The sequence below is a fragment of the Papio anubis genome, chromosome 9, assembly GCF_008728515.1.
Source record: "Papio anubis isolate 15944 chromosome 9, Panubis1.0, whole genome shotgun sequence".
Classification (NCBI taxonomy): Eukaryota; Metazoa; Chordata; class Mammalia; order Primates; family Cercopithecidae; genus Papio; species Papio anubis.
In genome coordinates, this window is record NC_044984.1 from 6045162 (window position 1) to 6072251 (window position 27090).

Consider the following 27090-nt stretch of genomic DNA (forward strand, 5'->3'; position numbering starts at 1 on the left):
TTTTGAAAAAATAATAAATATACTACATATCAGACTCATTGGGATACATACAAAGTGGTCCTAGGAAAATTTCTAACAGTAAACATTCCTGTCAATAAAAATAAAAAAAAAACGAATGAAATTCCCAGTTCCAATTAAATAGAAAAGCACAAAAGGTAAACTAAAAAAAATTCAAGGAAAGAAATCATAAAACAGCAAGGGATAAAAGCAGAAATCATAAGGTAGAGAATATAAAAATAAACATAATTAATACATTGAAATTGATTTTTTAAAAAATCCAGAAAGACAAATCAAGAGTTAATTTAAGAAAAAAAATAGACATGTATATAAATTAAGAAATGACAAAGGAAAATCATTAAACAGAATTTTTATTATAAAAGCTTACTGTGAAAATTTTACTTGTACCCTAGAATATATACAAACAAAAAATAAATAAAATTTTAATTTAAAAAGACTACTTTGCAGACCTCTATAGAATGTGAAAATCTAGATGAAACGGATAAATTTCTAGGAAAATGAAGATTTAAAAAATTAATTCCTGTAGATAAAAGACAAATCTTAAGCATACCAATTTACATGGAAGAATTAGAGTAAGTTAGTAGGAAATAAATAAAGTTACTCCACCAAAAAGAAATAAAAAACAAAATACCAACCCCAAATGATTTCACAAGGAAATTTTCCTAAACTTCCAAAGACCTGATAGTCCCGATGCTCCATAAATTGTTCCACAGTACTGAAAATGAGAGAAAACGTCTTAAAGCTATTAATGAAACCAGTTTTAACACTGATATCTAAACCAAATCAAGACAGTATCCCCCCGCCACAAAAAAAAAAAAAAAAAAAAAAAGAAAAACAGGGTGGGAGACAGGGGGAAGATGGAGTAAGAAGCACCAAAAATCTGTCTCCCCACCTAGACAACAATAGCATTGGCAGAATCTGTCTCATGTAGTAAATCAACAGAAACTATCCCTGAGAAAGACCAGATGGTAGACTTACTAAAGACAGACTTCAAAACAACTGTCTTAAAAATTATCAAAGAGCTAAAAGATGTAGACAAGATCAAGAAAATGATGTATGAACAGAATGGAAATTTCAGTAAAGAAATTGAAATCATAAAAAGGAACCAAAAAAGTTCTGGATATTATTGTAGTCTTAGTTTGTGACATCACTTTTTGTTTTCTACATGATTTAAGAGACTAATGCATTAAAATATATATATGTCTATGTTTTTGAACACACAATGTATAAAGATGTGATTTTACGACATCAATAACTGAAAGAGTGTGGGGATACAGCTGCGTAAGAGCAGAGTTTTGTCTGTTACCGAAGTTGAGCTGGTACATATTCAAAGTACAGCGTTATAACTTTAGGATGTTAAATGTAATCCCCATGGTAACCATAAAGAAAACAGCTATAGAATATACAGAAAAGAAAGGAAAAGGGAGTTAAAATGTTTCACTACAAAAAAAAAAAATCAACCAAACACAAAGGATGACAACATGGATGAACCTTGAAGACATTATGCTAAGCGGAATAAGCCAGTCCCAATAGGAAAAATGTGTAATTCCACTCAAAAGAGGTGCTTAGAGTAGTCTCATTCACAGAGACAGAAAGCAAAACGGTGGTTGCCAGAGGCTGGAGGAAGAGGGAAATGGGGTACCACCGTCTAATGAATAAAGCATTTCAGTTTTACAAGATGAAAAAAGTTCTGGCAATGGATGGTGGTGATGTTTGCATCACAATGTGGATTTTCTTCATGTCACTGGATATATTCTTAAAAATAGTTAAAACGATAAATTTTATGTTATATGTATAATAGTTTTAAAATTACAGACCAAAAATACTTATGTCAAAACCAATGTACTAAATATTACTAAACAGAACTCAGCACATTAGGAAATTCCTTCAAATAATATACCCTATCAATATATTTAAAGAAAAAAAAACAAGAGATTATCTCCACAGATGCTGAAAAAGCCTTCACCAACACCAAAATTCCACAATCACTCTTGACAAAAAAAACACTCAAAAATGAGAATCGAGGGATATTTTCTTAATATGATAAAATATATGATGAGTGTGCACGTATGTATGTGTGTGTGCGCAAGATACTCCACTGCTATTCAACATTGTAAAGTTTAATGGAATTAATCAAGAGAAATTAATTGGAGGCACAAAAATTGACACAGAAGAAGAAAAACAATTCTATTTGCAAATGACACACCATCATACCCAGAAAACCCTAGAGAATTCATGATAAAACTCAATAATAAAAGAATTCAGTAAAGCTATAGGATATGGAATTAGCATATATAGATATACGTGTTATATATATAGATATATATGTTATATATAGATACATATAGCTATGTATCAATACCCTTTATATACACAAATAAATAGTTAAATAATACAATGGAGAAGAAAAAAGTCTCACTTACAATAGCAACAAAGAAGATTCAATACTTGGAATAAACTTAGCAAGAAATATGCAAAACCCAAGTGAGTAAACCTTAAAACACTTCTAGAAGACAGACAAGTCAGCTTGAATAAGTGGACATACTTGTTCTCAGATAGGATGATTTAACATCATAAAAACACCAGTTCTCCCAAAGTTAATGTATAAATTTAATGTAATTCCAATAAAAATACCAACAAACTTTTTATGGAGGTAAAAAAAAGTTGACACTAAAGTCTATATGGAAAAAATAAACATTAAAAAATAGCCAGGAAAACACTTCAGAATAAAACTTGTAGAGGTACTAAGTCCTACCAGACAATAAAACATACTATAAAGCCTTTAATGACAAAATATTAGAGGTATTTCCTCTAATTAAGACAGTGTGGTAATTAAGACAAAATGTGGTTTTGGTATATGAATAGCTTACAACAAGTGGAATCAGAAAATAAGTTCAGAAAAAAGCCCAAATATGAAAATTTGTTTTATGATTATTATTGTTATCTCACATCACTAGGGGCAAATATTGACATGTTAATAAATAGTACTGCAACCTATATCACAGATAATGAGCTAATAATTCCAATATTTAAAATAAAGGATAAAGATTAAAACCCAATGGAAAGTAGAAATAATGAACAAATTTAGGGAAGAAAATAGACATCCAGCTTCAAGAAGCCCAAAAGACTCCAACTAGAATTAATTTAAAGAAGTCCACTACAAGATATAATCAATTTGTCAGAAGTCAAAGACAAAAACAGTATTTTGAAAGCAGCAAGAGAAAAGCAACTTTTCATATAAAAGGGAGCCACGATGAGACTATTAACAAATTTCTCAGCAGAAACCTTGCAGGCCAGAAGGGAGACGAATGATCAATTCAAAAGGAAACAATGGGCAGCCAAGAATACTCTCTCTAGCAAAACTGTCTTTCAAAACTGGAGGGGAAATAAAGACTTTCTCATGTGAACAAAAGCTGAAAGAGTTCATCACCACTATACCTGCCTTATAAGAAATGCTAAAGGGAGGTTCATCATATTGAAATAAAAGAATGCTAGGCAGCAACATGAAAACATATGAAAGGTAAAATTCCTTGTAAAGGTAAATATACAAACAAATATAGAATCTTTTAATACTATAATGACAATGTGTAAATCTTTGAATTCTGGTATAGAACTTAAAAGACAAAGTTATAAAAATAACTATCACTATAAAAATCAGTTAATGAACACACAACATTAAAAAATGCAAAGTGTAACATCAATAACAAAGTGGGGGAGAGGGAGTAAAAGAGTAGAGTTTTTGTGTGCAATTGAAATTAAGTTGTTATAGGCCGGGCGCGGTGGCTCAAGCCTGTAATCCCAGCACTTTGGGAGGCCGAGACGGGTGGATCACAAGGTCATGAGATCGAGACCATCCTGGCTAACACGGTGAAACCCCGTCTCTACTATAAAATACAAAAAAATAGCCGGGCGAGGTGGCGGGCGCCTGTAGTCCCAGCTACTCGGAAGGCTGAGGCAGGAGAATGGCGTGAACCCGGGGGGGGGAGCTCGGCGCCCGCCGATCCCCCCCCACCGGGCCACCGGGGGAGACCCCGACCCAGACTCAAAGAAAAAAAAAAAAAAAAAGAAATTAAGTTGTTATAAACTTAGAATAGACTGTCATAAGTATAGGCTGTTTTATGTAAGCTTCATGGTGAACACAAAGAAAATATCTATAGAAGATACATGAAAGGAAATGAGAAAGGAATCAAATCTCATCATTACCCCCAAAAAAATCAATGAAACCCAAAGAAGGGCAGTAAGAGTAGAAAAGAGGGACCAAAAAAGCTACAAGACAGCCTGAAAATAAACACCAAAATGGCAACAGTAAGTCCTTCCCTATCAGTAGTTACTTTAAGTATAAATAGAATAAACTTTCCAATCAAAAGCCATGAAGTGGATGAAATGAATTTTTAAAAATAAAACAAAATAGTCAGGTGTGGTGGCTCACGTCTGTAATCCCAGCACTTTGGGAGGCTAAGGCAGGCAGATGATGAGATCAGGAGATCGAGACCATCCTGGCTAACATGGTGAAACCCTGTCCCTACTAAAAATACAAAAAATCAGCCAGGTGTGGTGGCACACGCTTGTAGTTCCAGCTACTCAGGAGGCTGAGGCAGGAGAATCACTTGAACCCGGGAGGCAGAGGTTGCAGTGAGCCAAGATCACACCACTGCACTCCAGCCTAGGCAACAGAGCAAGACTCCATTTAAATAAATTAAATAAATTAAAATCAATCAATGTAAAACAAGATCCAACCATATGCTGTCTACGAGAGAAACTCACTTTGAATTTAAGGATGCACACAGGTTGAAAGTGAGAAGATGGAAAAAGATATTTCATGCCAATGTTAACTAAAAGAGAGCACAGGTAACCATACTTAGACAAGTTAGACTTTAAGTCAAAGATGGTCACAAGAGACAAAAAAACGGACATTATATAGTGATAAATGCATCAATTCACCAAGGAGATGTAATAATTATAAATACATTGCACCCAACATTAAAGTACACAAATATAAGAAGCAAATATTGGCAGAACATAATAGTGAGAGATTTTAATATCTCACTTTCAATAATGGATTAAAAATCCAGACAGAAGATCAATAAGGAAACAGAGAACTCGAGCAACACTATGGCCCCAAGTGGACCTATCAAACAAATACAGAACATTCTACCGAACAACAGGAAAATATACATTCTTCTCAAACACACAGAACAGTCTGCAGAATAGGTCACATGCTAGTCCACAAAACAAATCTTAACAAATTTAAGGAGACTAAAATCATACCAAGTATCTTTTCTGACCACAATAGAATAAGACATGGCTAATAGAAATAATTTCAAAGTTCTCAAATATGTGGAAATTAAACAATACTCTTGAACAATCAATGGGTCAAAGGAGAAATCAAAAGAAAAATCAGAAAATATTTTGAGAAACACAAAAACTAAAGCACAACATAGCAAAGCTTATGGGAAACAGCAAAAGCAGTAAAAGGAAAGTTTACAGCAGTAAATGTCTACAGTAAGAAAGATCTCAAACAAATAACCTAATTTTACAACATAAGGAACTAGAAAATGAATAAACTAAGCCCTAAGTTAGCAGAAGAAAGGAAATAATAAAGATTTGAGGAAAAATAAATGAAATATAGAATACAAAATATCAATAAAACTTAGAATTTATTTTTTTAAAGGTCAACAAAATTAACAAACCTTTAGCTAGATTAACCAAGACAAAAAGAGAAGACTCAAATAAATAAAATCTGAAATGGAAGTGGTGATGTTACAATTGATAGCGCAGAAATAAAAAGGGTAGTAAAAGACTACTAAGAACAACTACACATGAACAAACTGGATAACCTAAAGAAATGAATAAATCCCTGAAACATACAACCTACCAAGACTGAATGATGAAGAAATAGAAAATCTGAAAACCCCCACAATTAGTAAGGAGATCAAATTAGTAATCATAATCTCCCAACAAAGAAGAGTTCAGATGCTTTCACCACATTAATTCACCAAAAATTTAAAAAAGAATTAATGTCAATCTTTCTCAAACTCTTTCAAAACACTGAAGTGGGAAACCTACTTTATGAAGCCAGAATTACCCTGATACTAAAGTCAGATAAAGACTTTACAGTAAAAAAAAAAAAAAAAAGTCAATATTCCTGATGAACATAGATGCAAAAATTCCCAACAAAATGAGAGCAAACTGATTCAACAGCACAATGAAAGGATCATACACTCTGAGTAGGATTTATCCCTCAGATATGAGAATGACTCAACGTCTAAAAATCAAAAAATGTGATACATAGCATTAACAAAACAAAGGATAAAAATCATACTATCATGTCAATAGATGCAGATAAAGCATCTGTCAAAATTCAAACACCATTTCATGACTAAAACATTCAACAAACTAAGAATAGAAGGAAATTACCTCAACAAAATAAAGGCCGTTTATGAAAATGCCACAGCTAACATCACATTGAATAGTGGAAAACGGAAAGCTTTTCCTCTAACCAGGAAGAAGGCAAGGAGGCCCACTCTCACCACTTCTATTCAACACAGTACGAGAAGTCTTAGCTAGAGCAATGAATCAAGAAGATATAAAAGTGCCAATCAAAAAAGTAAGTAAAATTATCTCTACTTGCAGAAGACATGATCTTATGTGTAGAAAACTCTAAAGATTTCACCAAAAAATTGTTAGCAAATTCAGCAAAGTTGAAACAAATTCAGTTGCAGAATACAAAATCAACATACAAAACTAGTTGTTTCTATACACTAACAACGACCTGTCCACATGAAAAAGAATGAAATTGGACCCTTATCTTCTATCATACACAAAGTTAACCCAAAACCAAACTTAAACACTGATATGTAAAACCTGAAATTAGAAAACTCCTAAAAGAAAACACAAGAACTTTGCAACATCGGTCTTGGCAACGATTTCTTGGATATCGTTGCCAAAATCAAGGCAACAAAAGCAAAAATAGACAAGTGGGACGACATCAAACTAAAAAGCTTCTGTGCAGCCAAAGAAACAATCAACAGAATAAAAAGGCAGCCTACAGAATGGAAGAAAACATTTGCAAACCATACATTTGATAAAGGGTTAATATCCAAAATATATTAGGAACTCACACAACTCAATAGCAAAAAAAAAAAAAAAATGCAAATAACCCAATTTAAAAATGAGCAAAGGACTTGAAAAGACATTTCTCCAAAGAAACATCCAAAAAGTCAATTATATAAAAAAAAAATTCAACATTACTGATCATCAGGGAAATGCAAATCAAAATCATAAAGAGGTATCACCTCATACATGTTAGAATGGCCATTACCCAACCCCCCAATACACACACACACACCCACCCCCCCCCCAAGAAATACCAAGTGTTAACAAGAATGTGGAGAAACAAACCGTTGTGCACTGATGGTGAGAATGTAAAGTGGTGTACCAACTACGGAAACAGTAAGAAGGTTCCTCAAAAAATTAAAACTAGCGTTAGCGTGTGACCCAGCAATCCCACTTCTGGGTATTCATCCAAAAGCATTGAAATCAGGATCTCAAAAAGAGACCTACACTTCCATGTTCATTGCAACATTATTCACAATAGCCAAGAGGTGGAAATAATTCAAATGCACATCAGTGGACAAATAGATAAAGAAAATGTGGTATATACATGCAATGGAGTATTATTCAGTCTTTAGAAAGAAGGAAATCCTTTCATATGCCACAACATAGATGAACTTTGAGGACATTAAGCTAAGTGAAATGAGCCAGTCACAGAAGGATAACTACTGCATGAACCCACTTATAGGAGATATCTAAAATAGTCAAATTCATAAAAGCAAAAAGCAGAATGGTGGTTGCGGGGGGTTAGGGGAAGGAGAAAAAGGGAAGTTGCTGTTCAATGGGCATAGTTTCAGTCACACAAAACAAAAACTTTTAGACATCTGCTGTACAACAACTTGCAAATAGCTAACAATATTGTATTGTACACTTGAAAATTTACTAAGGGGGTAGATCTCAGGTGTTTTTATCACAAATTTTCTAATGGGAAAATGGGGAAAGGCATGAGCAGAAAATTCACAAAATTAAACCAAAAAATGGCAATTAAACATATGAAAAAATGTTTAACTTAACTCATCATTACAGAAATGAATTTCAAGTACACTGAGATACCATTTCTTTCCTGAAAAGTAAGAAATTTGCAAAAACAATAAAATAAAAACTGTAACCACACACTCCCTCAGCAAGGCTGTGGAGAAGCATGCACTCTCACACCTCGCTGATGGAAAAGCAAACAGATGCACATTCCAGTTCTGCACAACCACATCTCACCTGTTAGATGAGAATCTGGGAATATCTAAGGGGAACTTCACACGCACTTATCTTTTGACCCAAGAATCTCATTTCTAGGAATCTACCCTGAAGACACACCTCCAACCATATGAAAATTCGTATGTTCAGGTTTACTCATTGCAGCATTGTTTGTCATTACAAAACGCTGGAAACAGCCTAAATGCACATGCATAGAAGAACAGTTGGGTAACCTGTGGTACGCAATAAAGTACTAGGAAGCTCTCTTTGAAATGACATCGAGTCATTTCCAGGATATGCTTTCAATCAAAACAGGCAAAGCTCTTTGTACAGAGAAAAGTGGACCATACCCTCCTTCCCAGAGGCAGGCAGCCCAAATTGGGACTGGGAGGTGTTTTAACTCTAACCAAATTCAAAGTTTTGATTATTACACAAGAGTGGGTATCTAATTATCAATTGAGACTTTGTCTTATGACTTAAAAGTAACTATAGATTTATGAATAAACAGAAATAACATAAGGTCTGGTGGAATTTTCACCTAGACCAAGAGGGAAATTTATCTCCCTAAATAAATTCTAAAGGGAGAGTGAGCTACAACATACAGTTTTGATTGCATCCCACCAGTTATGTCTGTTCAGCATAAAGGTTACAATCCACTGCTGAGTCATGGTCACCATAAGCAGTCATTTCTCCCAAACATGAGGCAGAAGGCTAACCCAGCCCACGGATGAAATGCTCTCCGCAAGTGTACTTGAGATGGATTTTAAATATTTCCTCCTCTTATTCCAGGCCACCTTGGTAATGTACTGTTGCTATAGGTGTGGTTGGAGAGTTTTCTGGGAAGTGTCTCTCTCACTGCTATACTTCCACTGCTATACCCTGAATACATACATTCCTAAAGGTTGACTTGCCAACAGCCAAGCTGAGCACTGACCTCAGAAAAGCAATTCTTCCTTCTGGTTATGTATATTCTGGGGAAGTGCCTTCCAAAGACAGAGAAAGAGGGCAGTGATCCCTGAGACTGGCTGAAAGCATTTCCAAAGAGCACAGAAGGAAAGGAACGTGAGTGAAGGTAGCACTGTGTATGTGGTGATAAGGGAAAGGGTACTTCTGGGCTGGTTGGTGCCTGCTCTACTTTTCTGCACAGCCAAGCTAAAAGCACTACCCCTTTGACACTGCCCTGGCTGGAGAAGCAAAGGACTCACAGGGGCAGGTCCAGCGGCAGCCACAGGTCTCTTCCACTTTAACAGGGGACTGACTGTTGGGGCATGAAGGCCTCAGCCCCCGGTCACAGTTGACCCGATGACTCTTCAGTAAGGTCTGGCCATCTGGCTGGCAAGTCACGGTGTGGCACTGGTCTGGCAAGGTCCAGATGTCCCCAGGCTGCAGAAGCAAACAGCAGATTCAGGCAGGGAATAAAGATGAGGTACTCCAACTCTAAGCCTATCTGCCAGATAACTGACTCCTAGAATTGAACACAGGCCTACACAGCAAGGAGGCCTCCTGTACATGAGACGGGAAGAAAAACACAAAATGTACAGATGGACCCTCAAAAACAACATAGTAGTAAGAGGAAGCACTGGACTAAGACCAAAGGAGGAAAAATTAACCAGTGGGAACAAGAGCCCCAAACACATCTCTAATCTTTCTTTCAAAGTCAACAGAAAGGAACTTACCCTCCTCTCATTCCCATCCTCATCCATGCAAATCCTAACAAATCCTGCAACAGACACAAATATGATCTTAGTTCCCATCTTTCACCCAGAAATTCTGAACCATTCACAATGTCTGCTAAAGCAACCTGGTCTAGTTTTTGAAGTCATCTCTTCTGAAAAGAAGCTGAACAAGGTTAACAGTGGAGACATAGGGACACGAGGCTAAGAGGTGGTCGTCCTGTAGTTCTTCAGACATGCTCTGCGGTTATTAATAATTATGATGCCAATAACAGTGATAACTGGCAATAACTACAGCTTACACTGTCATTATCTTAGTTCACATGTAGATCATGCCAGGGATGGGGAAGGTGGGGAGACGAAGCAAGATCCTAGAAACCTGAAAGAGATCTACTTGAAGATTCCTACCAAGAGAGCTGCCATCTCTCTGTACAGCTATTAGCTGTAAGTCAAAATTTGCATAGAGCAAATTTTACCCTTTAAAGGCAAACTTGCATTGACTTATTCCCCTGAAGGACAGTAGCTCTATACAGGTTCTGACTTACAGCTAGTAATGGGAAAATATACAAACCCAGCCCCAAAAAGCGTGTGTGTGTGTGTGTATATGTGTGTGTGTATATACATATGTGTGCATATACACATATATAATGTATATATGTACATTTCATAAACATGTCACATTAATATACATACGTATATACGTATATATGTGTACACATATGTGTGTGTGTATACATATATATATATTTTTTTTTTGAGACAGAGTCTCACTCTGTCACCCAGGCTAGAGTGCATTGGCACAATCTCAGCTCACTGTAACTTCTGCCTCCTTGGTTCAGGCGATTCTCCTGCCTCAGCCTCCCGAGTAGCTGGGACTACAGGTGTGTGCCACCACGCCTGGCTACTTTTTGGATTTTTAGTAGAGACGGGGTTTCAACGTGTTAGCCAAGATGGTCTCTATCTCCTGACCTTATAATCCGCCCACCTTGGCCTCCAAAAATGCTGGGATTACAGACATGAGCCACCATGCCTGGCCAAAAGCATATTTTAAGTTTCTAACCTGAAATCAACTTAAACTCTGGTACTTTGATATTAGTCGCCACGTTATTGTATTTCTAAAGCCCTTTATAGCCATGTTGAGGGTGAGTCTAGGCCCATGGGGAAGACTATATCTACGGAACGCTGGGGTTCCTTGCTTATGTCTTCTGATTCTTTTGTCCAAGATCTCTCCTACACAAATAAGCTTAGGCTCTGCCAAGTTCACATGGACAATTAGAGTGGGAACAGGACCATACACAGAAAGCTTTCTGCTGGCCCCATGAGGGTTTGTGGTATAAACCTCCCAGGAGCAGAAACTTAAAGGTCCTGGTCTACATAATAATCTTCATTCAAGGCCAAATCTTACGCATGGGCACCCCCGGGGTCTCTTGAATAGTACTTTTGTTTCTATGGTGGGTTTGTTTTGGAGCCTTTTTTTTTGAGAGAAGTAAGAAAGGTATTATAAGACTCACCAGAGCACAGTTTGTGGAGGAACGAATTGCCCAAGGTGACCATGGTAGGGAGGTCTTCGATTCGCTGGAGCTTCACCACGTTAGAGTTACCTGCTGGGCCTGCCAAGATCCTTAGCTGGGCTGCATCGTAGCGATCTCCAATTCCAATAGGGAACACTGTCACTCCTAGAGTTAGCAAAGAGACAGGAAAGGATCTGTGGGCAAGTAGGCTCAAAACGGACTGGCTTGACGTTATATCCAGCATCTCAACAGAGCCTCGTGTTTTCCAGGCTGGTCACATACACCAGCCCTATGAAGAAGATATTCAGTCAACAGATATTAATGAGCTCCTACTCTGTGTCAGGTACTATTGCAAGCAATAGGGATACAGCAGTGAACCAAGCATATAAAGTCCCTCCCTGTCCCCCGTCCTCATGGATAGACAAACACACACACAAAGTAAATACATAGAATTTCAGATGTGGATAAATGCTTAGGAAAAAAACAAAATGAGATAAGGAGGAAAAGAATGCCCAGGGCTGAGGTGTGGGTTACCGTTGCATATATGGCGGTTGGAGAAGCACTTGGTGAAAAGATTGCATCTGAGCAGAGACCTAATGTAAGGATGGAAGGAGCCAAGAGGATATCTGAGGGAGGGACATCCCAAGCAGAGAGAAGAGTGAGTGCAAATGCCCCAGAGCAGAAGTGTGACTGCATGCTCCCAGGGGCTGGGGAGAGAGGGACAAGCAAGAGAGGGAAAGGGCATGGATCAGGCAATGCTCCATTGGCCATGGTAAGGACTCACCATGTTCTGTGAATGAAACAAAGCCAGCCGAGATGACAGAGCAGAGGGACAGGAGCTGACTTTGATTTTAAAGGGCCACTGCAGCTGCTGTGCTGAGAATGAGCTGCAGGGGACAAAGGTGGAAGCTGGGGTTCCAGTTAGACAGCTATTTCAATAGTCCAGGTGAAAGATGATGGAGACTTGGAATGAGGTGGACATGGTGTGGAGTGGTGTAACTCTCAATGTGTTTTGAAGATGGAGCTGTAGTTTATTCGTGGCTTGCATGGAGGTATCAGGAAAAAGGAAGAAGAATCAAGGATGCTGGGCTTTTTGAACTAAACTGGAAGGTTGGAACTGCCATTCTCTAAGAAGAGAAAGATAGATGTGAAAAATCAAGAGTTTAGTTTTGCCTGTTAGAGCATGCAAGCTGAGTTGAGGAGATATGAATTTCAAAGTCAGAGATGTATAAATATATTTAGACCCATGACACTGAACTAGACCACCAAGGGGGTGTATGTAAGAAGAGAAGAAAAAATATCACAGGGCTGAGCCCAGAGAATGTGCATGCTCATTTACACATGAGAAACCGAGGCTTTGGGTGGTTAAATGACTTGCTCTGGATCATGTCCACTTCCTCAAGACCACAACTGCTCCCTTTCCCAATGAAAATCTTTCTTTGGATTCTTGATACTAAAGGAGAAAAAAATTTTCCATCCTGAAATTCCTCAATTCAGCGCTCCAGAAATTTCTAGGAATTTGCAATGTGCTTCAGGTTGGAGCGGATTTTCTACTAGCAGTTTTTCAGCTATCGTAAGTTTGTTATATTATCCAAATATTTATCCTTTCCCTTTTAGTGTCCTTTACCCTAAAATCACAGATTTCATAAACATATCACATTCATTCACTCAACAAATGTTAAATGGTCACCTATTTTGTGCATCATACACAGATGATACAAAAATAAGCAAGATCTTCCCTTGCTTTCAAAGAACTCCCAGTTTTTTGCAAGGAATAGATACATTACAATATGATACAATACGATTTGCGCATTTTGAGTAGCTCATATGTGACATAGAGAACAGAGCAAATAACTTTCTCAGGAAGCACATCAGGAAGACAGCAGAGAAAAGACAGGGTTCTGACAGCACTCCTAGGCAGGGTTCTGAAAGATTAACTGTTCTCCAGGTGGCCATGAGGGGACTCAATGTCACTCCACTCACCCAGACCTCCTTCAGCTGGGAGGTGGTCCCTCAGACTCTACCACCTGTCCCAGCTCACATCCTGTTGATATTAAGAACATGATAAGCACATGTTCTCATGGAGCACAAGGCTGGACATGTGGATCCTTTCCTCTCCTACAGCATGATCCTTTGTCTCTCATCCATTCAACCCTGCCAAGCCCATTAGCCTGATACCAGAAACGAACTCTAAATACATGAAAGTCCCCATTGGTGCTCAAGGCCCCACAGTAAATCACTCTGGCCTCAGACATGACATTTTAGCAAGAGACCACGAATCCTCCTTTAGAAAGGAAGAGCGTAGAGATAGGATCACTCCTGGACACAAAGGGAAAATGTGGAGAAATTAAAGGTTGTAATTAGTCATAAAGATGTAGTATCAACACACACTTATTGTTTGGTTTCCAAATCACATTGTGATTGGATAATTTCCTGCTGTTTGATACCAGGACAGAGGTCGGTACTGAGTATATTTAGTATCAGCCACAACATCCAAAAGTAACCCCAGCCCACTTTTAATCCTCTATCATTTCTGAAGTCTTGCTCTCCTGAATTGAGGACTGTACACCAGATTCTTACTGTTGGATCTGGCGGCATCAGCTGCTGCATCCACCGCATCCACAGAGACGTCCATGACCAGGATGACCACCGCCTTCGAGGCTCCCGGCCTGGCACCATGCATTTCTGAAGTCAAGTATCGCACAGCAAAGCCCAAAGCATCCCCTGAGGATGGAGAACAGATCACGCCAAGTCAGTACTGGCTGCGGCTGGACACCCTGTCTCATGGAGGATCCTTAAGTTACTCAAAAGCTGAATGATTCAGAGACTCCGAGGAACACCCAGTTGAGATCTGGAAGAGCATCTAGCCCCTCACTTTCCAGAAGAAGAAACTAAGGCCAAGAAGCAAAGTGACTGGCCGAGGTCACACAGTCATTTATGCCAAAAATTAGAAGCAGAATGGAGGTTCTGCATCCAGCCTGTGGCACCAACGTTACCGATTTGGCTGGGGCCTCCCTCCCGCTGCATGACGTCCACAAGGCTCAGCAAATGGGCTTTCTCCAGGGCCACGTTCCACGGCACGTCAATGGTGGTGATGCTTCCATACTGGAGCACTGACACCTGAGTGAGATGAGGCCCTAAACGGACGAGAAAATGGGGATTATTCTGAATCAACTGGAGCCCCCAAAAGAGCCTCTTCGTCACCAGCTGCTTCAGGTGCCTTGCTCACTCACCTATATTGGCTTTTGAAATGAAAGCCTTGGCAAAACTCTTCATTTCATCAAAATAAGCAGCTGGGAAACTAGAGGAGCCATCCAGGAGAAGGATCACGTCCAGGGGCTGGCTGCAGTCTGCAATGACAACCAGGAAGGTAAGCACACAGGTGCCAGCAGGGACACTGGCCGCCAGGCCTACAACCTGAAATCCGATAGGATCTACAGGGCACGCTGACCACGTGGCACCACCAAGGGCGGGGGAGTGCCTTCATGAGTGCAAGGGCAACGTGGGTCAGGGAGGAGGGGATGGGAGAGATGGAGTTCCTGGGGCCTGAATACCTCAGGATTGGAGACATTAAGACTCCGATTCTACCCAAAGGAAGTTTGAATGTCTACAAATAAAAGCAGCAGGCATGGACTTCCTCAGTAAACAAGGGGCCACCACTTTTCTAGAATTGAGTAAAATACTGGCCTGGCAATACAAGGAGATTGCAAAAGGAAATGGAGCGGCAGCCCTTCCCTGGACAATGAGTTGCTGTCCTCAGATCTTGCAGGGCAGGTGAACGTACTGTGATTATTCCAGGTACAAATGCCTAGTGCTCCTCTTAGTGTCTGAGCACATCTGAGATTTGATGAAATGATGTAATTGTTGCTTTCCTCAGCAAAAATATTACAAGAATTTAAATCTATGAACATGAATAAAAACAAACGAAAGTACTGACAAGTGTGAGACTCAAAAGATACTAAAAGATACTAAAAGAAGGCTAGTTACTCTGGGATGGTCTCAAACACATCGAATGAAGACGTTCAGGAAGTAGGAATGGATTAGATGCCAGTGTCAGTAAAAGGTAGTAATATAGCAGTGGGAGCAAGCATTTTTTTGAGCACTTGTCATGTGTCAGATACTATTTTAAGCACGTAGATGCTATTATTATCCCCATTTTATACATGAGGAGACTGATATACAAAGAGGTTAAGTACTTGCCCGAGATTACCCAGCTAGCAAGTAGCAGAGACAAGATTCAAACTACAGCAGTCTGACACCAGTTTCTGAAGACTGCACCTGCTACCTGGCACCTGACTTCCTGGTCTCGCCCTGAAGAATGTCAGCTACTCAGAATAATTTCACCCACCCGGTATGGTCAAAAGGAAGCTTATTGTCACCACCTTTAACAGAGGTTACCTTGAAGGCAGAGGGTGGAATTGGGTGGGGAAGAGGCTGTGTGATAAAGACAGACTTGTTTTTTTACTCCTTACTGGTATTGTTTAAATGTTAACAATAGGCTTCCATTACCTTTGAATTTATATAAGCACGCACAACAAAAGATCTTCCCCCAAAAAAGGATCACAGTTTGTCTCCCTGCCAGGGAGGTGAGGAAACACGGGCCCTTTGAAGGCAAGGTTCAACCAAGGGCACACAGAGCAGGGAAGCCAGGATTAGAACCCGAGTCGTATCTCGGCAGATGCATGCAGCACCAAGGCCACGCCAGCCCTCGCCCAGCCCTCCCACCTGCACACAAGGTGCCGGCATACCAGGGGCAGGGGAGAGGGTGGGGATCTTCAGCCCCTCTCCGGAGCAGCAGCTCTGCAGCACCAGGTCAGGAGCCTCTCGGGGGAGCGTCTCAAAGTCCTGGATGAGGATGGGGGCATTGGGCCAGCCAATCCTCTCCAGCTCCTGTACATTGGCATGAGGGCCCACTCCAATGGGCACCACCTGGATGTCTCCAGGCAACCTCTTGATCTCATCAGAGGCAGGATTTCCGGTGACCATGTAGACCAGGTTGGGCGCCTGCTCCCGGTCACCCTGGCTGACCAAGAAGCTGTGCTCGGAGAGGTACTGCAGGGCCAGCCCAGTGTTGGTCCTGTTGCCACCCTGGTAGCGGATCTCTCGCACCCGCTGCAGGATGTCCCCTTTGGACTGTGCCTCGCTGAAGGGGTACTCCACCGCCACCGTATAGGAGTACTGCAGTACCGCGACGTGGATGCCGTCCTGGCCCACATCCATCCGCTGAATCACCTCCTCCATGAACTCCTTGCTCCTGTTGAAGTCGGCTTCACCAATTTTGTCCGATCCTTCCAGGACAAATGCCACATCCAGAACCATGGAGTTCCTCTTGGGCCCCAGGGTCGAAACCCCCAAGAGTCCTGGGCCCACAGTGACTTGTGCCATGTCGGGGGGCAGAGTAGGAGGAGGGGCTTCAGGGGCAAGGTCACAGAGGTAGCTAACAATCTCATCCCTTTGCTGCTCCAGCTCATCCACACCACTCAGCACGAAGGCCTTGTTATCAGGGGACTGCTTCTCAATGAGGCGGATCTGCTTGAGGTTGGCATGGGGCCCAATGCCCACCGGGATGACGATGACCTTCTTCTTCTTCAGGCCCTGGACGTAGCGGACAAAGTTCCGGGACATCCGTTGGGGCTCCTGGCTGGCCATCAGGAGCAAGGCGATGCGGGAGGCTTCAGGGCGGTCGATCTTGCCAAAGATTTGGAACAGTGTGTATTTCAAGACCTCACTGGTGGAGGCCACCTGGCTGCCTGCATACTTCACCTGGCTGGCAATGCGCCGCAGCTCTGATGGTCGTTTCCGGTCCTTGAGCCCGATGTAGGCGTGGGAGCCATCGTGGTACTCCACGACGGCCACGCGGACCCACTTCTGGGAGATGCGCAGCCGCTCCATCATGTCCACCACAAAGGCCTTCAGCACTTCAAACTCAGCCTCGGACAGCCTGGAGGAGCCATCTAGCAGGAAGACCAGGTCCAGTAGCCTGCTGCAGTAGAAATCGTGCAAGGGCGGTTCCGAGATGTCCTCCACATACGGAGTGGTGGGGCTCACCGGGGCATCTGTGGGAGGCACCACAAGGCCTCCCGGCTCCTTGCAGGCTTCACAGGTGAGGTTGACACCATCACAGTGGCTGCAGCAAAGAGCAAAGAAATTGAAATGGTTCAGGAAGAACCTATGGACACTTCTGAGCCCTATAGTGTATGACCACTTCCATATTCCCACAGAATCTCCTGCCTGTTCCACCTGAACTTGAGATCCCATGGACCATTCCATACCCAAGTGAGATGTCACTATTTAACATCTGTCCCCAAATAGCATGCACCCCCACACACACACACACACACACACAAAATACACACGTAGCAGACTTCCTTTGACTCTAGAAACCAAAGCTTTAGCCCATCCTGGGACATGAAAAAATATATTCGTTGTTCTAGGCCATCCACACAGCCACTCAAAGCTGATTTCTTTTCAACCTACATCTTTAGCAACATGAATACTTAATTGTAATCCAAGCCTTCTTACAAATGTCTCCAAGAGCAAATGTTACTAAAATGTGGACACTAACCTGTGCTTGTAAATGTTCTGTCAAAGATAAATGCTTTATAGTACATATTCTAACAATATAAATTTTGTTTTTTTTTTTTTTTTTTTTTTCCTGAGACGGAGTCTCACTCTGTCACCCAGGCTGGAGTGCAGTGGCGCGATCTCGGCTGACTGCAAGCTCCGCCTCCCAGGTTTATGCCATTCTCCTGCCTCAGCCTCCTGAGTAGCTGGGCCTACAGGCACCTGCCACCACGCCCAGCTCATTTTTTCTATTTTTAGTAGAGACGGGGTTTCACCGTGTTAGCCAGGATGGTCTCGATCTCCTGACCTTATGATCCGCCCACCTCAGCCTCCCAAAGTGCTGGGATTACAGGCATGAGCCACTACGCCCGGCTATTGTATGAATTTTAAAACATGTTTAATATGTTGAGCCCTAAGGAAGAGAGAAAAAATTGGAGCAAAAACATTGCGGAAAGATGAATAAAAATTCAAAACCCCAGTTTTATCTAGCAGAACAAATTATTTGGCAGTAGTAGACAGGGGTCCCCAAGATGTTAGGCCTAGGAAAAGACATTCGCTCATGCCTCCAGCAGACATAGGATAAGCACCTCTCGTGTGCCGGGTACTGGCCAGGCTCTGCCCAGCCCCAAGCACACACCACAGGTCTGTAGCAGAGCAGCGGCCCCACCCCGTTCTCCCGGAGATTCCTCTCCTCGCAGCTCTGGGCTGTGTAGACAGGAGACAAGGCTGTGACCACAAAAGGCCCAGGACTGCAGACCCATGTGGTGACGGCCTGGGGGGATCTGGAGACAATGCTGGGGAACTAAGGGACTATGGGAGTCACCAATATTAGAGACTTCTGGATGGTTGAAGCACCTCAACCAGAATCTATTGGTTCTGAATTCATTTCTTTTTGGTTCCTAATTCACAAACTCCTACACGAACATGCCAAATTTCCAGGCTCTGCTGGTAACATCACCTTTTTGCCAGCGTCCTGGAAAGTGGCAAGACCTGCCAGACCACAGGTGAAATCAAGTGGCCCTGTGTGGTGGAGACCAATGTGGGCCCGGATCATCTCTTCGGACTCTCAGCCCTGGAGGCACCTGGCCTTCAGCACTCCCAGTAAAGCTGACAAGATGGCAGTGCTCTGAGCCTGGGAAGTGTCCCCCTGTGGCTTGATCCCAGGTGATACCCCCAGCCTGCTGTGGGACTACTGTCCACACACTGCTGGAGCTTCAGCACGCACTGTGGCAGCTGCCCCTGCCCGTGTGCCAGCAAAGGAGGTGGGGAGAGGGCTCAAAGCTCTCATGCCCTTTTGGCACAGAACCCCAAGCCAGCATCAGAATCACCCCACCCTTTGCTCCCTACAGTCCGTTTCAGCATACAGAGTGTGCGCAGGCAGAGTCTTACTAGGAAGTTAATTCCTCCTTCCCATGATCCACGAGATTTACTGCTTCAATCCTTGGTTAACGGTGCGTGAGTGACATACTTTCTAGTTTCCTGTGTTTGCTAGAAAACTCACCCCAGGCAGTGTTCGTTCTTGTTTGTACAGATGGTGGCGGCAGGATCTGACTTTGGCAGCTGTGACCATAGCCCCTCCCCAGCAAATTTACGTTCTCAAGTTTAAGTTCCCAGAAGGCTTGATCAGTGTCAGGGAGTGGTGTTGAATAGATCTGGATTTTAATAAATGTTCCCTACTTATGAGCAGGACTTCAGAGGGCTCAGAGCTCACCCTGAGGACTCCTCACCTCCCCAAAGGCCAGTTTCCCAGAGGCAAGTCCAGTGAGAACCCAGGGTGAGAGCAACGAGCACATTCCCTCCCTATTATGACAGCCACACCCTGCGACCTTGACTATGGCCCCCACGAGGTTCTTACTACCCTGAGGGCCCTGCGTTCCATCTCACTTTCCTGAGTCCCCACCTCCAGGAAAAAAGAAATCCGATTTTTATGGACACCTCTGCTCAGACTAGTCATGACCTACAAGGACAGTGAGGGACCACACCCCACCTTCAGTGAGAAAAGCAAAAACCTCTTAGGACTTAAAAGCCTATTAAGAGCAAAAACATTGTGGAGGAATATATGCGGAGGAAGCAGTCTAGCCCATCCCTAAAGAAAAAGTAGCAAACCCTAGGAACAAACAAAACGATAAACTAAACAATGAATTAAATAAACAAACAAAGAAAACAAACTCAATCTCTCAACTCATGTAGCTAGGACGTTTTACCCAAAACCTAGTCTCTGAGCTGGCCCCCAGAGAAGCAATAAGATTCATCACTCCAAACGACCCGAAATCTGTTTTACCAAATCTGGCAGTGCTCAGGGTCGCTGGGATTCAAGGTGACTTTCTTTCCTGAGGCAAAACGCCGGCCAGCCGCCTCACACACCGGGCAGTCTTCGGGGCTGACGCAGGTCTGCAAAAGCTCATCCAGGATTTTCCCTGCAAAAGAAAGCTCTCATTAGGAACCAAACTGCTCCCCTTTCCCACGAGGAAGCCTCACTTTTAACTAAAAGGGAGGAGCCAACTCCTTCTCCTGCCCGCACCCCAGGGGTCACCCCGCCACTCAAGGAGCATCTTTCCTCCTTGTGCTTTGATTGATCCCTCTGCAAAACTGGGAATAGGGGTTCCCTCACCCTACACCCCACCTCCCCAAGCCTCAGGACAAATGAAATCTTATCTCCAGGGCTCTTTCCGCTCTTCTGAATAACACCTTCAGTAACTCTAGAGCTGTGCTGTACCATATGATAGTCACAAACTGCATGTGGCTATTTAAATTCAGTAAAATTCAGTAAAATTCAAAATTCAGTTCCTCAGACACACTCGTCACAGTTACATTCAATACAACATTCCCCCCACTGCAGAAAGTTCCATCGGCAGGGGCGGCCTTAGACGAGAATCCCATAAATAGGCACAGAAAAGCATTTTGGAGGAGCTCGACTTGGGAAAAATCACAGTTGGCCTGACTCTGATGAAAGAACCCGTGGAGACAGCCTGTGGCAGGGTTGCAGGTCAGAGACGGGACATGGCCGGTGGAGGCTGAGATGAAGCAAGACCTAGAAGCATCTTTCTACCCATCCCTATCCCATCCCACCAGCCCGATCCCCAGGGATAGAGGCCTCACCTGGAGGGCAGTGGGCATGGCAGCCCTCCACACACTGCACAGGGCAGGCCAGCGGCTCGGGGTGCTGGCACGTGACTCGACAGGCAGGTGCGCAGCTGTTATAGCGCCACTCACACTCATACCCGTTCTCCCGGAGATTCCTCTCCTCGCAGCTCTGGGCTGTGTAGACAGGAGACAAGGCTGTGACCACAAAAGGCCCAGGACTGCAGACCCATGTGGTGATGGCCCTGGGGCATCTGGAGACAATGCTGGGGAACTAAGGGACTATGGGAGTCACCAATATTAAGAGACTTCTGGACGGTTGAAGCACCTCAACCAGAATCTATTGGTTCTGAATTCATTTCTTTATTTTTGTAGAGATACGGTCTTGCTGTGTTGCCCAGGCTGGTCTTGAACTCCTGGGCTCAAGGAATCCTCCGGCCTCAGTCTCCCAAAACACTGGGATTACAGGTTGTGAGTCACTGTGCCTGGCCCAGTTTTCTACATAAAAACATTAAGTTGGTTACATCCAAAGAAAGAAGACTCTATAGACATGAATGTATGAGTTGATCACTCATATTGGCAAATATAATTGTACCTAATTAAAGACATAAATCGACTTCCTTCTTTTCATCAGTATTCCCTCTTCTCCTTCTGCCAGAATCTCTCCAGGAGAAAAATCTCCACATATTCATGCCTTGAATCCATGTCCTGCCTCACCCATAATATGAACTTCTTACTAAGCCAACATCTTAACCCTCCTTAGCTCTTAGCCATCCAGTCCCAACTAGAGCTCTGTCTTCTCTCTCCCATGAAGGTATCCTCCTGCACTCACGAGGTCTTACAGCATAGACACATGGGAAGAAGGGACGGCATCTGAGAACATGAGTGCGTCAGGACTCACGACACAATGTGGCTGTCCTCCAGGTCACCACCTTGCCGTGCTGGGCACACACGTGAGCATAGGCAGCAATGGTGTCGCAGAAGCAGGCGCAGTCCCCAATGGACTCACAGGAGCAGGTGTCGTATATGCAGACATCCAGGAATGGCTCGGGGTCCACCTGCAAAGGCAGCCTCAGATGGCCCGGGCCTATGGCCAGGTCTCAGGAACTCTGGCTTAGTCTGGGTGCAAATGTTCTGATGGTCAATTTAAGGGTAAGGGGGCATCCAGGTAGAAGGAGAAATGTAGCTCAATGGTCTCAAAGAGGAAATGGGAGGGAAGGAAAGATTCTTAGTTTCTAATCTGCATTCCAGCAAGAAAGGCTGAATAATGCAGGGCTGTTGGCCTTTTGCAGAACACGATGAGCCAGAGAGTTTTCCAGAAGAACATTCCCTCTGTCCCTCTACCTACCTCCCTGCTCAGCCACCCGTCTGTCCTCACAACCCACTCTTAGCCTCATGAGCATTTGGGTGTTTTTATGTGCTGGTCACTGTCTGTCTTTGCCTCATTTCAGCAAAGAGAATGGGGAAATGCATCAGACCCTGCAGCTGCCTCACTGCGCCATGGGGCAGGTATGCGGGACAACAGGGCCTAGACTCTGATTCCAAATCCAGTTCAACCAGTTCCCACCTTTCCTCCTCCCCGAAATACGCCTCTACACACACTGGACTTTCTCAGGGCAGTTATGACAGAAAATGAATTCATTCACTGAGTGGGTCCTTGTTTCCAAGACGTTCCAACAGTCTCAATGTCCCCAACTCCTCCCCTGTCCTCACTCTTCCAACTCAGATGCCCATGATTTCCACCAAACCAGGGAATATAAGAATCCTTTGGAGTACCTCAGAGACTGAAAATCACTGGATAGACAGAGAATTGAGGTCCATGTTTTCAACCAGTCTCCAGTCTCTCCCACATTGGTGGTGCTACACAGCAGCCTGTATGTGTGCATGGCTGTGTGTGTACATAGACTTCTGTATTCACATGTGCCCACGTCCACATGTGTGTACCCACATACATGCAGCAGATAAGAGACAACTGCACTATGGTCAGGCACGGTGGCTCACACCTGTAATCCCAGCACTTTGGGAGGCCAAGGTGGGTAGATCACCTAAGGTCAGGAGTTCAAGGCCAGCCTGACCAACATGGTGAAATCTCATCTCTACTAAAAACACAAAAATTAGCTGGGCATAGTGACAGGAGCCTGTAATCCCAGTTGCTCGGGAGGCTGAGGCAGGAGAATCGCTTGAACCCGGGAGGCAGAGGCTACACTAAACCAAGATCATGCCATTGCACTCCAGCCTGGGCAACACAGCGAGACTGTCTCAAAAAAAAAAAAAAAAAAAGGAGAGACAACTGCACTTAACCTTGGGGAAATCCTCTTTGTCATTGGAGAGAAAGACGCAAAAATAAGTCATAATATGAGGACTCAAAATCACCAAAATTAAGACCAGAAAAGAATTTCTGTGAGACAAGAAATGGGCCCCAAGAGCTTTTGGGGAGTAGGACAGGAAGGTCTTTTGGTCTGGACAAATGCAGCAGTAACAGGAAAAGGAAATCTCTAGCTCCAGTGTTGAAAACAAGATACTTCAATATGAGAACGAATCCTAAGACTGGGGCCGAAAGAGAAGCACTGGCACATGCCAAGGGGAGTTACTTCTCATGCAGAAGGAAATGTTTCGCCAGGCATTGCTTCCTCTAGAAACTGTTGATTTTACTTTTTGTTTCCCAGATTGAAAGCCAAGAAAAAAACTGAAGTGGTGTCTTGGTGCAGATAATGTCAAGACACCAGGGTAGTGTCCATGTTAGAAGGTCACGCTCAGTGTCGATACCACCGGGCCAAGCCTTGGGGCCATCTGCTTCCCACTACCCTCAAGGTCCTCACCAGCTTGTTGCAGTCCTGGAAGACGTCACTGGTAAGGACTCTACAGGAGGAATCCACCATCGTCTGCTTCATGAGGTTGTTATGGCAGGTGGCAGGGGATGAGTCCAGAGGTACCTGGGAACCAGGCAAGAGACAGGCCAGCCATCAACTGGTGAGACTGGGGTTACTGAGCCCAGAAGGAGCCAAGAGACCCTCCTCCTCACCCTGAAGCCACCTGAAGATCATACCACCCACAAGCCTCTTCCAGCCCCCATGAGAATGGGAACAGGAGGACATTCCAGGAAGCAGGCTCTTGGGCTCTGTCCACACAAGAGACCCAGACGTACTTTTCTGGTGTCAGCACACTGCGAGCTCACTTTCCAGGAGTTCCCAAAGTCCGCGGGGTCTTCCTCCACTTGAAGGTTGCTGCTGGTGAGGTCATTGTTCTGGATGCCATCAAAATTCCCACACAGGCCACACACTTTCTCCTTGAGAGACAAGTTGAGGGGATGAGCACCATGAAGCCCAGGGGCGTGCTCCCCGCCTCGGGGGAAAGGGGAACGTTCCTGGCGGCAATGGAGGCAGAGAGCATTCAAGGAAGAGGAGGAGCAGGACCGAGACTCAGAGGAGGCCCGAGGTGGGCACCAAAGACTTGCCATTGCCAAGACCTATTCCCGAGATTCCTTGCTGGTCCCATTTTATTTAAAGCTACGGAAACAGAGAGAGGCAACATGCCCAGGTCACATAGTCAGCCAAGGGCAGAGGTGGGAATCAGGCAGCCTTGGCCCCGAGATCACTGGTGGGAACTGTCACTGTCCCCAACAAGCATAGAAGCAGAGAGAGGAGCCAGTTCCACTTCTCCACCAATGGAGGTGTAGGAGGATGGTACGTCACAGAACTGCCTGCCTCTGGGCAGGTGAGTCCCCTTGCCTGGAGAACTGCAGCCTGTTCAGACCAGGGTGGGCAGAATTCTGCTCTATCACAAATGTAATCAGGAAGGTGTGTCTCACACCTCTCTCCATGTTCACCCATCATGGAGTGCAACATGCAACGAGTTCTGAAAAAGCAGTTACTAATGTGAGAAACAAATAAACACTATGGAAAGAGGAGGGAAAAGTTCTAGTGTTCTGTAGCACCACAGGGTGACTATAATTCTCAACAATTTATTGTATATTTATTGTATATTTTTATTTTCTTGAGACAGAGTCTCGCTCTGTTGCCCAGGCTGGAGTACAATGGCGCAATCTCGGCTCACTGAAAGCTCCGCCTCCCGGGTTCACGCCATTCTCCTGCCTCAGCCTCCCGAGTAGCTGGGACCACAGGCGCCCGCCACCGCGCCTGGCTAATTTTTTGTATTTTTAGTAGAGACGGGGTTTCATCGTGTTAGCCAGGATGGTCTTGATCTCCTGACCTCGTGATCCACCCACCTCGGCCTCCCAAAGTGCTGGGATTACAGGCATGCGCCACCGCACCCGGCCAATTTATTGTATATTTTCAAGTACCTGGAAGAGCAGATTTTGAGTGTTCCTAACACAAAGAAATGGTAAATGTTTGAGGGAACTGATATACTAACTACCCTGATTTGATCATTACACTGTATACATGTATTGAAATATCACACTGTCACTAGTAAATACATACATTTAAATGTCAACTAAAAATAATAATAAAACAAAAAAACTACAGAAAAAACTCAAAATACTTGGCCTGGAGAAGAAAAGGTGCTGTACTTTTACAACACACTTAGAGCCCTGGTCTTGAGACAAAGAGAAAAAATGTATTTTATTTTGCTTCAATAGGCAGAATTCGGCTTGGTACAAGGAGTTTAAGTTACCAGGAAACACAGAAGAATGTTCTCACTGTTGGGCAAAAGGCCAACAATCTTTACGTGGCCTAGAAGCCTCCATGGTATGGCTACTCCCCTCCCTGCCCTCATCAACTACTATTCCCCACAAGTCCTTCCTCTGCAGCCACACTGGCCGCCTTGGACAACTGCTTCAGACACCTGCCACCTTAGGGCCTCAGCACGTGCTGTTCCGTCTGCCTAAACTCTCCCCCAGATACTGGCATGACTCATTCCCTCCCTTCCCCAAAGACTCTGCTCTTACATTCCCTCTTCACAGGGCCCATCAGCCCAAACTATCTATAGTAACACTCCCACTAGAATATGACCCACACCAGGGTTATGGAAGGCAAAACTGTGGCTCCCATGAGATGAAGAGTTTATCCTGGATTATCCGTGTGGGCTGAATGTCATCACATGGTCTGATTAGAGGGAGGCAGAAGGGTCGGAGTTCAAAAGGTGCTGTGACAGACAGAAGCAGAAAGAGAGAAAGAGAGTGGAAGATGCTACGTTGCCAGCGTTGAATATGGAGGATGGGGCCACAAGCCAAGAATGCAGGCAGCCTCCAGAATGTAAAAAAGGCAAGAAAAGGGACCTCCTCTCAGAGCCTCTAGGAGGAATGCCGCCCTACCTACCAATTTTAGCTTTCCAACCTCCAGAACCATACGATAATAAATTTGTGTTAAGCTATCAAGTTTTTGGTGATTTGTTATAGCAGCAATAAAAAACAAATACATGGAAGACATACACACACACACAGACACATACACACCCCTACCTGACTTTTTTCCCCCTGTTGTATCCACAGTGCTTAGGACAATGTTTGACACATACAGGAACTTAGTATTTGTTGAATAAATGAATGAATGAGTTGTTAATGCTTTATGGGAATGAGATGGGCTGCCACAGAGAAGTGAGGGCAGTGCTGCCTCACTGGCTTGTACAAGCTGCAAATGGATAGTGTTATCAGGGATGCTGTGGAGGCCATTCCCTGCCTAAACCAGCTGCCAGAGTAGCCAGAGCCACTTGTCACATACATGGCACTTAAAGAAATCATTCATGTTCCAACAACCTGTTGGACCCTAAATAGTGGAACCATTCACAAAAGTTGGTTATTAGCAATTTTACAAACAGCTCTCAAAACGTGCCGGCCCATGGCTAAATGGTAAGGCAACATCCTAGAAGAGTCTGCAGTGTTATAACAATATTGAGCATGATTGCTTTGCCTCTTTAAGAAACCTAAAGAAAATTTGATATTGTCATTCAAATTCAGAAAATACGGAGACCACCACAAAGAT

The 27090-nt window shown here is 43.5% G+C and overlaps 1 protein-coding gene across 3 annotated transcripts in view; it reads right to left on the reverse strand.

Moving 5' to 3' along the window:
* Window positions 1-27090, reverse strand: part of VWF (von Willebrand factor) — a 182764-nt gene that overhangs the window by 51678 nt on the left and 103996 nt on the right. For all 3 annotated transcript variants that reach the window (XM_021921932.2, XM_021921933.2, XM_021921934.2), the window contains exons 23-34: window positions 24297-24437; window positions 23971-24084; window positions 22053-22209; window positions 21170-21328; window positions 20352-20487; window positions 16255-17633; window positions 14740-14856; window positions 14503-14643; window positions 14087-14230; window positions 11507-11671; window positions 9999-10042; window positions 9528-9705 (exon numbers count right to left, since the gene is read on the reverse strand). In XM_021921932.2, the coding sequence (XP_021777624.2) occupies window positions 9528-9705; window positions 9999-10042; window positions 11507-11671; window positions 14087-14230; window positions 14503-14643; window positions 14740-14856; window positions 16255-17633; window positions 20352-20487; window positions 21170-21328; window positions 22053-22209; window positions 23971-24084; window positions 24297-24437 (2875 nt within the window). The remainder of the gene's footprint in view (window positions 1-9527; window positions 9706-9998; window positions 10043-11506; window positions 11672-14086; window positions 14231-14502; window positions 14644-14739; window positions 14857-16254; window positions 17634-20351; window positions 20488-21169; window positions 21329-22052; window positions 22210-23970; window positions 24085-24296; window positions 24438-27090) is intronic.